We start from the raw sequence: 13,655 nt of genomic DNA, 5'->3' as shown, positions 1-13,655 counted from the left end.
AGTTGCACCCCTTCTGAAAAAACCTACACTCGATCCTTCCGATGTCAACAACTACAGACCAGTATCCCTTCTTTCTTTTCTCTCCAAAACTCTTGAACGTGCCGTCCTTGTCCAGCTCTCCTGCTATCTCTCTCAGAATGACCTTCTTGATCCAAATCAGTCAGGTTTCAAGACTAGTCATTCAACTGAGACTGCTCTTCTCTGTGTCACGGAGGCGCTCCGCACTGCTAAAGCTAACTCTCTCTCCTCTGCTCTCATCCTTCTAGACCTATCGGCTGCCTTTGATACTGTGAACCATCAGATCCTCCTCTCCACCCTCTCCGAGCTGGGCATCTCCGGCGCGGCCCACGCTTGGATTGCGTCCTACCTGACAGGTCGCTCCTACCAGGTGGCGTGGCGAGAATCTGTCTCCGCACCACGTGCTCTCACCACTGGTGTCCCCCAGGGCTCTGTTCTAGGCCCTCTCCTATTCTCGCTATACACCAAGTCAATTGGCTCTGTCATATCCTCACATGGTCTCTCCTATCATTGCTATGCAGACGACACACAATTAATCTTCTCCTTTCCCCCCTCTGATAACCAGGTGGTGAATCGCATCTCTGCATGTCTGGCAGACATATCAGTGTGGATGACGGATCACCACCTCAAGCTGAACCTCGGCAAGACGGAGCTGCTCTTCCTCCCGGGGAAGGACTGCCCGTTCCATGATCTCGCCATCACGGTTGACAACTCCATTGTGTCCTCCTCCCAGAGTGCTAAGAACCTTGGCGTGATCCTGGACAACACCCTGTCGTTCTCAACTAACATCAAGGCGGTGACCCGTTCCTGTAGGTTCATGCTCTACAACATTCGCAGAGTACGACCCTGCCTCACGCAGGAAGCGGCGCAGGTCCTAATCCAGGCACTTGTCATCTCCCGTCTGGATTACTGCAACTCGCTGTTGGCTGGGCTCCCTGCCTGTGCCATTAAACCCCTACAACTCATCCAGAACGCCGCAGCCCGTCTGGTGTTCAACTTTCCCAAGTTCTCTCACGTCACCCCGCTCCTCCGCTCTCTCCACTGGCTTCCAGTTGAAGCTCGCATCCGCTACAAGACCATGGTGCTTGCCTACGGAGCTGTGAGGGGAACGGCACCTCCGTACCTTCAGGCTCTGATCAGGCCCTACACCCAAACAAGGGCACTGCGTTCATCCACCTCTGGGCTGCTCGCCTCCCTACCTCTGAGGAAGTACAGTTCCCGCTCAGCCCAGTCAAAACTGTTCGCTGCTCTGGCACCCCAATGGTGGAACAAACTCCCTCACGACGCCAGGTCAGCGGAGTCAATCACCACCTTCCGGAGACACCTGAAACCCCACCTCTTTAAGGAATACCTAGGATAGAATAAAGTAATCCTTCTAACCCCCCCCCTCCTCCTTAAAAGAGTTAGATGCACTATTGTAAAGTGGTTGTTCCACTGGATATCATAAGGTGAATGCACCAATTTGTAAGTCGCTCTGGATAAGAGCGTCTGCTAAATGACTTAAATGTAAATGTAAATGACTCACAGCTGTAATTACGGCCAAAGGTGATTCTAACATGTATTGATTCAGGGGTGTGAATACTTATGTAAATTAGATATTTAATTTTTCATGTTTTCACTTTGTCATTATGGGGTATTGTCTGTAGATGGGTGAGGATTTTATTTTATTAATCATTTTGAATTCAGGCTGTAACTGAATTAGTCAAAAGGTTATGAATGCTGTCTGAAGGCACTGTATGTGTGGCATAATGTTTCATTTAGAATGGCCCACAAAACAACATGTAATCCATAGAGCGATTGAACAATGATTGGGCTTGTAAGAACACGTTTCACTAGACTCTGTAGGCGATGAGCTTTCCAACCCTGTCTCAGGGGTACTAGGCCTATAGGCTGCCCTTACAGTTATTTGCCCACTTTAGTTGTGATATACAAACCTTATCAAAACATATAGGCCTATGGGCTCGGCTACATGATGCCGTTTCTTGCCTTAGAATATTCTCACCCATCAGACTATTCTCAATTTAATCTCGTTCTTGCATATACTAAATAATATGTGTGAAATTAGTTTTGATTTAGAATCACTATCACGTACCTGTCAGAACAGGAAGAAAAAAAACATATCTGTATGCACTTGAATAGCGAATGGAGGACGCTTTCCCCGCTGTTCATTTTCATGCCAGCTAGGTGGGCTACTCCAGTAGTAAAGCGAAGCAATGTGCTTAATATATGGAAAGTGGAGAAATAAATATAGTAGGCCTAGCCTACAGAAAGCTGATGGGATCCTCTTTTCAATAGAGGCCATCAAAACGCTGTTTTCTCACGCAATTGCATAGAATAGCCTATAGAAATGTTGCGCAACATGGGCTCATAGGAACACATTTCATGCCCTGCATCAACCAGCTACAAGGAGCTGGCTCTCGCTGTCCAACAGGTGATCCTATCCCCACTCAAACTCTGATTGCCAGGGCTCTCAAAAACAGAGCACTGACTACCAGGCCATTAGCGACTGGCTGTTAGGAAGTTTGGCAGGCTATTAATGACCATCAGCGGCATCAGAGCGCAGTTTTGGAGAAGACTAGTTACCATGACTCAGCGGTGATGTGGAATTTGACTGCGGTCATGACTCGCGACTGCCGCTGTGGCGATAATACGTCGCCATAACAGCCCAACCCTGGTTGTTGTTGCCCTTTAAGTCAGCCAATCTGGATGAAGCTTGCCAATGTAAACAGACGGAGGAGATTGCGGGCGTCCAGGACAGGCGTTGATTGGCAGCGGTCTAAGGAGCCAGGCTGTACCCCTGCTCCACCTCTGCCAGCCCTGTACAGGGCGAGTGTCAACTAAGGGACGATTCCCTACCGTACCAGGTGCCATGGAGGTGTAGGATAGGGATGGCGGAGAAAGGTACAGTCCGACACTATCAGTACGTCTCACTACTACCTGCCGGACTCCCTGGCTCTAAGACACTGAAAACACACAACACAAACAAAAGTAAATGTTATCAGAAGTAATCGACAGTTAGCAACCTAATGATTGATGCGAACAGGTGTGTATGTTTACTGTTGCTGAGTCACTAACCTTGTTCACCGGATACTTCCTCGCTATGCGCAATTTAGCTTGGGGACGAGGTTACTGAGTCACTCACACGCACACATGCTGTAGTTATCGAACGAAAACAAGAGGCTCCAAAGACATCCCATTCTGTTGCTATAATTTGGCATTTTATTATCGCAGTGTAAAAAATAACATCCTATTGATATCCAGCACATATTTACATTTGAGCATCTTCACATAATTTAATAAAAACTTGAAATGTACTAGTAGGTTTTCTGAGTAGACCTGTTTAAAACATTTGGAAGTCTTGGTTTTGTGGCACTCCCGTTCTGTAGGCTCCTCACGGGGATGCAGAGGTATCCACCTTTAACAACAAAACAAAGCATTAATAAATGGCTGTACCCTAAAAACACATACACTGAGTATACAAATCATTAAGGACACCTGCTCTTTTCATGACATAGAATGACCAGGAGAAAGTTATGATCCCTTATTTATGTCAGTTGTTAAATCCACTTTAATCAGTGTTGATGAAGGGGATATTTTAAGCCTGGAGACAATTGAAACATGGATTGTGCATGTGTGCCTTTCAGAGGGTGAATGGGCAAGACAAAAGAAAAGACTTAAGTGCCTTTGAACGGGGTATGGTAGCATGTACCAGACGCACCGGTTTGTGTCAAGAACTGCAAGAACTGGGTTTTCCATGCTCAACAGTTTCCCCATGTGTGTCAAGAATGGTCCACCACCCAAAGGACGTTCAGCCAACCTGACACAACTGTGGGAACCATTGTAGTCAACATGTGCCAGCAACACCTTGTAGAGTCTATGCCCTGATGAATTGAGGTTGTTCTGAGGGCAAGGGGGGGGGGGGTGCAATTAAAATTTTAGGAAGCTGTCCTTAATGTTTTCTACATTCAGTGTATATGTATACCCAGGTACACACTCCCGGCCTGTGTCAGGGCAGAGTCCTCACCGTGCAGTGTGGGGACAGGTGATGTTCCAGCAGGTGTGTTGCTCTGAGGCGGATTGTCTCCTGGTTGCTATACTGGATGGCTTCCAGCACGGGGAGCCCACTCTGCCTCACAAACTCCTCTGCAAGCTGAGAAGAAGCACCGCTTCATCAATGTCATCGTCTAGCTGCCTGTGCTAGATTGTTTCTGCCAGATATGACATTTATGATATGACTTTCTCCATACATTAGACAGCAGATAAACAACGCAAGACTGCACATTAAACAGTGTTTATGGCCAACAACAAACTATGACATCTGCATGGCAAGCCGCCATCTTTAGTTTGGCGGGGTGTTGGGAGCCTTCCCTACCTGTGGGTCACTGGCCATCAGCTGGCCCAGCACCTCCAGACTGAAGGTCACCACCTCGGGGTCGGCCATCTTGAGTGTGGCACAGAGAGCAGGCAGCAGGCCAGCTTGGGCCAGGTGGAGACAGTACTCTCTCCCCTGATGGGCAATGTTACCCAGAACCCTTAGCACCTGGTGGGGTGGGGGGGGGAGAAAGATTTTGATTCAATCTAAATGTCACATCCTTTCCCAGACCCGAGTGAAACTGCTGATGTCTATAGGTTGAACGGGCCAAATAATACTGTTAAAAATGTGTTTTAACAGTAAGTCGTAAGTCACCTTCCAGGTAAGTGGTGGCTTGACAACAATGTTACTACTATGAACAGAAGCATCAGTGCACTGACCATGATGTTAATGCCATGGGAGAAGGGCAGGAGCTGGATCAGAGCAGGAACCAGATTCAGATAGAACAGGGCAGAACAGAACATACTGGAGTCTGCAGCAGCTGATGGGGGGAACGGGGGGGAACGAAAGGAAAGAGATTCATGACCGGTTATCAGCTGAACAAGTATTCAGACCCTACATAAGTATTCAGACCCTTGACTATGAGACTCGAAATTGAGCTCAGGTGCATAATTTTGCCATTCATCATCCTTGAGATGTTTCTACAACTTGATTGGAGTCCACCTGTGGTAAATACAAAAGATTGGGCATGATTTGGAAAGGCAAACACCTGTCAATATAAAAGGTCCCACAGTTGATAGTGTACGTCAGAGCTATGTACAGTGGGGCAAAAAAGTATTTAGTCAGCCACCAATTGTGCAAGTTCTCCCACTTAAAAAGATGAGAGGCCTGTAATTTTCATCATAGGTACACTTCAACTATGACAGACAAAATGAGAATTTTTCCCCCCAGAAAATCACATTGTAGGATTTTTTATGAATTTATTTGCAAATTATGGTGGAAAATAAGTATTTGGTCACCTACAAACAAGTAAGATTTCTGGCTCTCACAGACCTGTAAGAGTTCTTTAAGAGGCTCCTCTGTCCCCCACTCGTTACCTGTATTAATGGCACCTGTTTGAACTTGTTATCAGTATAAAAGACACCTGTCCACAACCTCAAACAGTCACACTCCAAACTCCACTATGGCCAAGACCAAAGAGCTGTCAAAGGACACCAGAAACAAAATTGTAGACCTGCACCAGGCTGGGAAGACTGAATCTGCAACAGGTAAGCAGCTTGGTTTGAAGAAATCAACTGTGGGAGCAATTATTAGGAAATGGAAGACATACAAGACCACTGATAATCTCCCTCGATCTGGGGCTCCACGCAAGATCTCACCCCGTGGGGTCAAAATTATCACAAGAACGGTGAGCAAAAATCCCAGAACCACACGGGGGGACCTAGTGAATGACCTGCAGAGAGCTGGGACCAAAGTAACAAAGCCTACCATCAGTAACACACTACGCCGCCAGGGACTCAAATCCTGCAGTGCCAGACATGTCTAGGCCCGTCTGAAGTTTCCTAGAGAGCATTTGAATGATCCAGAAGAAGATTGGGAGAATGTCATATGGTCAGATGAAACCAAAATATAACTTTGTGGTAAAAACTCAACTCGTCGTGTTTGGAGGACAAAGAATGCTGAGTTGCATCCAAAGAACACCATACCTACTGTGAAGCATGGGGGTGGAAACATCATGCTTTGGGGCTGTTTTTCTGCAAAGGGACCAGGACGACTGATCCGTGTAAAGGTAAGAATGAATGGGGCCATGTATCGTGAGATTTTGAGTGAAAACCTCCTTCCCTCAGCAAGGGCATTGAAGATGAAACGTGGCTGGGTCTTTCAGCATGACAATGATCCCAAACACACCGCCCGGGCAACGAAGGAGTGGCTTCGTAAAAAGCATTTCAAGGTCCTGGAGTGGCCTAGCCAGTCTCCAGATCTCAACCCCATAGAAAATCTTTGGAGGGAGTTGAAAGTCCGTGTTGCCCAGCAACAGCCCCAAAACATCACTGCTCTAGAGGAGATCTGCATGGAGGAATGGGCCAAAATACCAGCAACAGTGTGTGAAAACCTTGTGAAGACTTACAGAAAACGTTTGACCTCTGCCATTGCCAACAAAGGGTATATAACAAAGTATTGAGATATACTTTTGTTATTGACCAAATACTTATTTTCCACCATAATTTGCAAATAAATTCATTAAAAATCCTACAATGTGATTTTCTGGAATCTTTTTTCTCATTTTGTCTGTCATAGTTGAAGTGTACCTATGATGAAAATTACAGGCCTCTCAACTTTTTAAGTGGGAGAACTTGCACAATTGGTGGCTGACTAAATACTTTTTTGCCCCACTGTATGTATATGTAAATGTGAATGTACCCCATAAATGTGATTTCAGTTTATTTATTTATTTAGTACATTTTCAAACATTTTTAAAAAAACATTATTGGGTATTGTGTGTAGATTAATGAGGGGGAAAAAACTATTTAATCAACTTTAGAATAAGACTAACGTAAAAATAAAAAATAAACGTCAAGGGGTCTGAATACTTCCCGAATACAAATGTACCTAGATGTAGTAGGCTAATGTTAACTAGCTGTCTAATTGTTGCCCATAAAATGAAGTTAGGCTAGCGAGCAAGCATTTTAGCCAGGTGGCCGAAGACAACAACTAAAAGTTTGTACTGTACGACAATATCATAGACTGTTTCAGCAACACGAGAGGAAGATAGCATTGGCGTTTCTCTACAAGTAGGGTGAGTCAACATGTTTTTTCTACTTACGCAGACAGAGAAACCAGTGCCATGGACCGCCACATGACATTTATCTTACGTTGATTGGACTAAAATGTTTGTGAAATCTTTTGGGAATTTATTCTGCCACTGTGTCGTCTTATTGTCTCAGCCTTAGGCCTATACATCACAATGTCAAGGCATATGAACTGATTATAGAGCAAATAATGCAATTATCACAACACATTGGTTGTAATATGGCTTTATTTTTTTGTCTTTTTTTCTGGCTTGCATCCCCAGTGATTTTACCCACACACCGCTACTGCCCGGACTACGTGACCAGTTACAGTAATGCTGTAACTTTCCCTGGCCATAAATGTGTCCCGTCAAAGGACTTACTTAAATCATGTTTGAATGAGTTGACATTTATGATATGTATATAACACAAGCATTCAATATGGCCGAGCTCCAGTGTGAAGGAAGTGATGTAATACCGCTGCTGAAAATATGATCACTTTATATGACAAGCAGTTATCTATACAGATTTATAACACAAAACAGATGCATGAGTCAATTCCCTCTCTCCCTCTCTCACCTGTGAGGTTGTTGAGGACCCAGACGCTCTCTCTGGCCAGGGCTGGGTGGGTCTGCAGGAAGGCCTGAGGAAAAGCACACAGAGCAGCCAGGAGACGGCTATCGTTTAGCTGGGGCTGCAGGGCCCCCAGGGGCCCAGATAACAGCAGGTTCCCCACACAGCGCAGCAGGGGCCAGATCAACTGGAGAGGAGGGAGGGCGGGGATGTAGATTATGACAAGAGCCTAGGTTATCTACATTGCTATTCATCTCATCAAATTGCTTCCTTGCATTCTGGTACAGTTGGTGTCTATCAGCCACACAGTTACAACACATGTACTTGCATTGTTTGGAGGAGTAACTTCGAAAAAGAGTTTGGATTCAGCAACTACTCACCAGCTCCATTCCGTCCTCTATACTTCCTTTAGCAACAACACCACCAAGTGTCACCAAGAGGGAAGTGCAACGTAGAAGAGTACCTTGGGCCACCAGTGCCCCATTGTCCACGTTGCTTTAGACAAGAGAGCAAAAAAACAGACAAAAGAATCACACAGTGCCACCACATTGTATCCAGTATAACAGTACCATATCCATGGCAACCACAAACAGACACAGTAGCTGGTCCTCCTGGGTGACACCCAGGTTAAGGTGATATAGTGTGCATCCCAAATTCCCTACAAAGTGCACTACTTTTGACCAGGACCATAGGGCTCTGGTCAAAAGTAGTGCACTATATAGGGAATAGGGTGGCATTTGGGATGAACCCTGATTCTAAGGTGAAGTGTCTGACCTGCAGGCCAGGTAGTGCAGGCACCAGGCACACTCAATGACTGGTCCCAGGCCAAACTGAGAGTCAAGGGTCAACACTGAGAGGAGGTGAGGGATCAAACCAGACGCCAAGACTGCCCTACAGACAAACAGACAGGAGAGCATAGCCCTGACTACAAAGGGATCCCCCAACGGCGTCTCCGAATGGTGTCTGATGAAGTTTCGATAGTACAGTATAATATTCTCTCTCAGTTTAGCTACAACCATGATGTTAATTTACGGGATGATTCTCCCTGTGACGCAGTTCGCTGAGATGAGCTGGGAGAGGGTGAACCCCACTGCTTCAACCACTGCCAGGTTAGTCCTGTGGATCTACACACACAAACAGATTAGAGTGTGTTATAAAGGAGACAATGGCAGGTTGGTCGATTGACAGACAGCAAGGGGTTTGTAGCTGACCTGGATGCAGTTGTTCAAAGCAGGTATGATGCCCTGAGCTAGAAGCATATCTCTCACATTCTCACTGTCTGGACACATGTTACCCAGAGTGTAGAGACACAGCTCCTGTAAAGAAACACACCCGCACAACACATACAAAAGTGAGAAAAAACATATAGTGTAATACTTCACTAGGCTGTTTGATAAGGCTGTTGTAAGGTACTGTGTATGAGCTGTGGGACTGACAGTGAACTTGGGGCTCTGTCCAGAGAGGAAGGTGATCAGGTAGGGTGTGGCCTGTCGGAGCCTCAACAAGTCCACCTCGCTGTGGGGGGAGTGGGACAGCTCGTGGAGACAGCGAACAGCCTCCAGACGACACTGAGGGTTGGGGCCACAGAGGTTAGTCACCAGGATCGCAATACTGTTCGGCTGCCTGAGAACAGATGGGAAGGACAGACAGAGATGAGAAATTAAAGGCCCATACTGATATATACAGTCGTCTGTAAAAAAAATATATATTGGATTCCTTCACTTTTTATTGTGTTACAAAGTGGGATTAAAATGATATATAATTGTCTTTTTTTGTCAACAATCTACACAAAATACTCTGTAATGTCAAATTGGAAGAAAAAGTACATATTTTTTAAGATAAAAGAAAAAAAATGATAACTAAAATATAATTGCTGCAAAAGTATTCAGGCCCCTTGTTTAAGCAAGCCTAAATTGGTTCAGGGGTAGAATGTGGCATAACAAATCACATAATAAGTTACATAGACTCAATTTGTGTGAAATATTGGTGGTTGACATGATTTTCGAATGACTAACCCTTCCTCTTTCCCATACATACAACATCTATAAGGTCCCTCAGTCAAGTATTGAATTTCAAGAACAGATTCAACTACAAAGACCAGAGAGTATTTGGAAAGCCTCATAAAGAAGGGCAGTGATCGGTAGAAATGACTTTGAAAAGTAATGTTTTTACTTTGTTTTTACGTGGTTTGACACTTTATTCAGACTAATTCAATTAGATAGGGAGACAAGCAAATGCTAGAAACAGTGGGAAGGTTGGAAGCAGGGATTGATACCTGTTTTCAGTGTTACCACTACACCAAGGCTCTGCACAGAAAATAGTAATGGTTGATGGCAGCGGTTAACCAAATCATAGATTGCAGTCTCCTTGTCCATACTGTAGACTGCTTTCAAGGTAAGGACAGAAACATTTTGTAATTTGGGTGAACTCTCTCTTTAAAATAGGGCGGGAATAAAATACTGCTTGCTCTCCAGGAGGGTTGGCCACCCCTGATTTATGTTTCCCAAGTGCCGGGTGTTTGAAAATGTTCTTCTTATAACACTTAATTTCTCAAAACGTCGCCAAACCTTCAAGAAAATAAAATGAATATCAATATTCAGGTGGTTTATACCTACTACCTGAAGATCCTTGTCATCATCTTACTCTACAGAGACAAAATATGACGCGTTTATGAGTTGCCTAGCATGTGCACAATACTAAAATGTCAAATTATTTTAGATTCCTGGAGCATTTAATATCCAATGCTTATTTGTATGACTTATTCAAAACTGTCCATGAATGGCTGCAAAGACACATAGCCTCATAATTAATTTTGAAATAACAAAGGTAGGCATATGAGATTGAAAATGTGATTACACTGGCAAAATTGGGAAGAAGTGGATTAATAAACGAAGCGTGGGGAATAACAGTAGTGTTCTTTCTGACAAGCACAGTAATTACCCTAATAATCTCCTGAAGACAAGATGACAAATCTGCCCCTACACCCTAACAAAATTATGTTTCTATTTATTATCCCGCCTCTAGAATCAAACTTACACTTTTGGGTTCACAATCCGTTTGACAAAATTATTTTCATAGTTACAAATCAGGTCACCAAATTTCCCTGCTAAAACATACTGTAGGTCTGTCTGCTGCCTTTTCGATTTGACAGCCTAAATGCCAATCACCAAACGAGGGGGACTAATGCAGGTGTGAATTAAATCGACTTTAGTACATGCTGTCAAAAGGCTGCATTCTGCAATAGGGACGGGAGCAAAAACAACCTAATCTTGTTGACAACACTGTACATAAAACAGCGCTACTCTTTTTACAGTATTATAAAAACTCAGCGGAGAACATTCTCTCTCTCCATTCAGCTCCGCTCTAATCTTGAGGGGCGTTTCTTAAAAACATGCATCCAATCCCCTTGATCGCTTACATAATGTGACAGGTTCACAGTGCTGTGGCAAGACAGGACAATGGTACAGGTTCAGCTCGTGATGTTAAATTGCAGATGCTCCAAATTCAAAACGATTTGGAGCCCAGTTGAAAAGTTAACTCGCTGACTATACAGTGGACAAAATAGAAAATTAAAAGCAGTACTTTTCAATACGTGAGATATAAGAGGTGTACCGCGAGAAGAGGGCAAAATGCGTGTCTCAAGGCCAACACGTGAGAATTGGCAGCCATATAGTTATTGTATTTTAATTCATCTTTAAAACCTCTGAAGGATAGGACCCTTTTTTTTCATATTCAACATATTCTATCAAGACTGCCCAAATGTGCCTAATTGGTTTATTAATAACTTTTCATGTTCAAAATTGTGCACTCTCCTCAAACAATAGCATGGTATTCTTTCAATGTAATAGCTACTGTAAATTGGACCGTACAGTTAGATTAACAAGAATGTAAGCTTTCTGCCAATATCAGATATGTCTATGTCCCGGGAAATTTTCTTGTTACTTACAACCTTATGCTAATCGCATTAGCCTACATTAGCTCAGCCATCCCAAGGGGGACCCACCAATGCTGTAGAGGTTTTAAAAATGTGACATTAGGGAGTATTTTGTGTAGATTGTTGACCAAAAAAAATTGTTAAATACATTTTAATTACACTTTGTAACACAATACAATGTGAAGAAATGTACACACAGACAGAGAGACAGCGAGAGAGAGAACAAGACGTTCATACTTGATAAGGATGAGGTGGGCTGAGGGGCTACGGAGGGCTTTCCTCAGCGCTCTTAGGTCAGCCTCTTTCTTCACTAAGTCCCTGCCGTGGCAAACCATCTTGAACAACTCTAACACCTAGATAGAGAAAGAAAACCAGAAAATAACTTCTGTTATACTCAGTAGTACCCTTCAATTAACAGTTGAGGTGCTTCTCTGCTGGGTTGCTGACTAGAATCTTCATCTCTGACAGTGGTTGTTATACAAGGGCCCAATACCTGATCGCTGGCCAGTGTGTCCATGGTGCCATCCTCCTCCTCATCATCCTCATTCAGCAGGAGTCTCTTGCTGACCAGCTGGCTGTCTTTCCGGGCCCGTCTCAACTCTACAGTGAGAGACCCAGCAAATCAACATAGAGCAATGACAACAGTAACTGCACAGTGCTTATGTGGCATATTGTACTGTAGTGTGGCATATGTAATAACTACAATGGAGCGGTTAGTTTGTCATGGGAAAACGTTAACACGCAGCCCGCGCACGTAACATCACTACTTGGAGGCCAGGAGATTCCACCACCATGCACGATTTGTACGGCTCCGGGTACTATGAATAAATATTACATCAGTTTAAGGAGAACAAGTGTTTCTAAAGTGTTGTATTCATTTCACAATAAGATACAGCAATGTTATAGATGGAATATATTGACAGCGTAGTTTGTCAAGTCGAATCACAGCTGGCAAGCTGGCTAGCAAGCTAACGTTAGTTGGATAACGTTAGCCAACATTCAGCTAGTTCACCTTTTTCATGTGCCCGTCTCTTGAACTTGAACTCCTCCAAGTCGCTGCCCTGACGTCCAGCCTTGTGGCGGACTGCGTTCAACCTCCACATTTCATCTATCGACCAAATTATCCGTTTAATTAGCTAAATAGCTACGTTAATAGGCCATATGAGCTAGCATTTGATATTTTCAGACAAGACTGTTGACATCATCTTCTTTGCCGGAAAATTGGATACATTAATGTTATTACACAATGTGCGTATTTCCACCTATCGGACAGGCGTGGTATGGTCCAGCTTCAGGAAAGCTCCTTCTTCTGTGAGTTTTATTGCGGTCTACATCAACAAAAATGTTATTGCCGCCACCAAGTGGACGATTTGAAACCCCCCCCCAAAATAACAAATAAATAACTACATACGTAATAATGAAACTAACCCAATCCACCCTAATACAAGATAGTACATTGCCAAAACAAACAAACTCCCACTTCTTCCTTCTTTGAGTTCTCCATATCACCCATCTCTCATGCCCCGTGTACACTGACATAATCCGCCGCGCGGTGAAACACCGATGCAGAGAGGGCGTTAACCATTGGGCGGTACTAACGTGGCGTGAGAGGCGGTGAAAAATGTACTTTTCCCAACTTTATGCAAATCACCAGAGGCGACCAATCATATCGAGTGGTTCCTATGAAATATATATATATTTTTTAGCATGCTAGCTAACATTAGCCAGATAGTTGGCTAGCTTTATGGGTGTTGTGACATGAGTATGAAATTGTAAATCTGGTTGTTTAATGTTTTAGGGACTCCTGAAACAACCAGCAAACCAGGCTGTTGTCTTACGAAACAGTGGATGTAAAGAATATAGCTAGCTGAAGCATTTACTGCAAAGTGAATGTACATTTTTGTAAGCTTGCCTTGCTGATATTTGCCATGCAATGTAGATAGATGAAATAACATAGCTGGCTAACTATTTTCTTGCTTATTGTGCAGTGGAGGATAAAAATACCTTTATGCCTATGGATGTGTAGCTA

The 13,655-nt window shown here is 43.9% G+C and overlaps 1 protein-coding gene across 1 annotated transcript; it reads right to left on the bottom strand.

The window, feature by feature from the left end:
* Nucleotides 1-3,214: 3,214 nt before the first annotated feature.
* tmco6 (transmembrane and coiled-coil domains 6) lies at nucleotides 3,215-13,177 on the bottom strand. The gene is made up of 13 exons (XM_055926635.1): nucleotides 12,639-13,177; nucleotides 12,120-12,226; nucleotides 11,864-11,979; nucleotides 9,129-9,315; nucleotides 8,904-9,008; nucleotides 8,725-8,816; nucleotides 8,467-8,583; nucleotides 8,073-8,187; nucleotides 7,699-7,879; nucleotides 4,771-4,871; nucleotides 4,391-4,558; nucleotides 4,043-4,168; nucleotides 3,215-3,433 (listed from the first exon to the last, which is right to left on the bottom strand). The coding sequence occupies exons 1-13, from the start codon at nucleotides 12,727-12,729 to the stop codon at nucleotides 3,410-3,412; spliced, it is 1,530 nt and encodes a 509-aa protein (XP_055782610.1). The 5' UTR covers nucleotides 12,730-13,177; the 3' UTR covers nucleotides 3,215-3,409.
* Nucleotides 13,178-13,655: the final 478 nt, after the last annotated feature.

This window comes from Salvelinus fontinalis, chromosome 6 (genome assembly GCF_029448725.1).
Source record: "Salvelinus fontinalis isolate EN_2023a chromosome 6, ASM2944872v1, whole genome shotgun sequence".
In the NCBI taxonomy this organism is placed as follows: domain Eukaryota; kingdom Metazoa; phylum Chordata; class Actinopteri; order Salmoniformes; family Salmonidae; genus Salvelinus; species Salvelinus fontinalis.
This window is presented reverse-complemented; position numbering and strand designations above follow the sequence as displayed.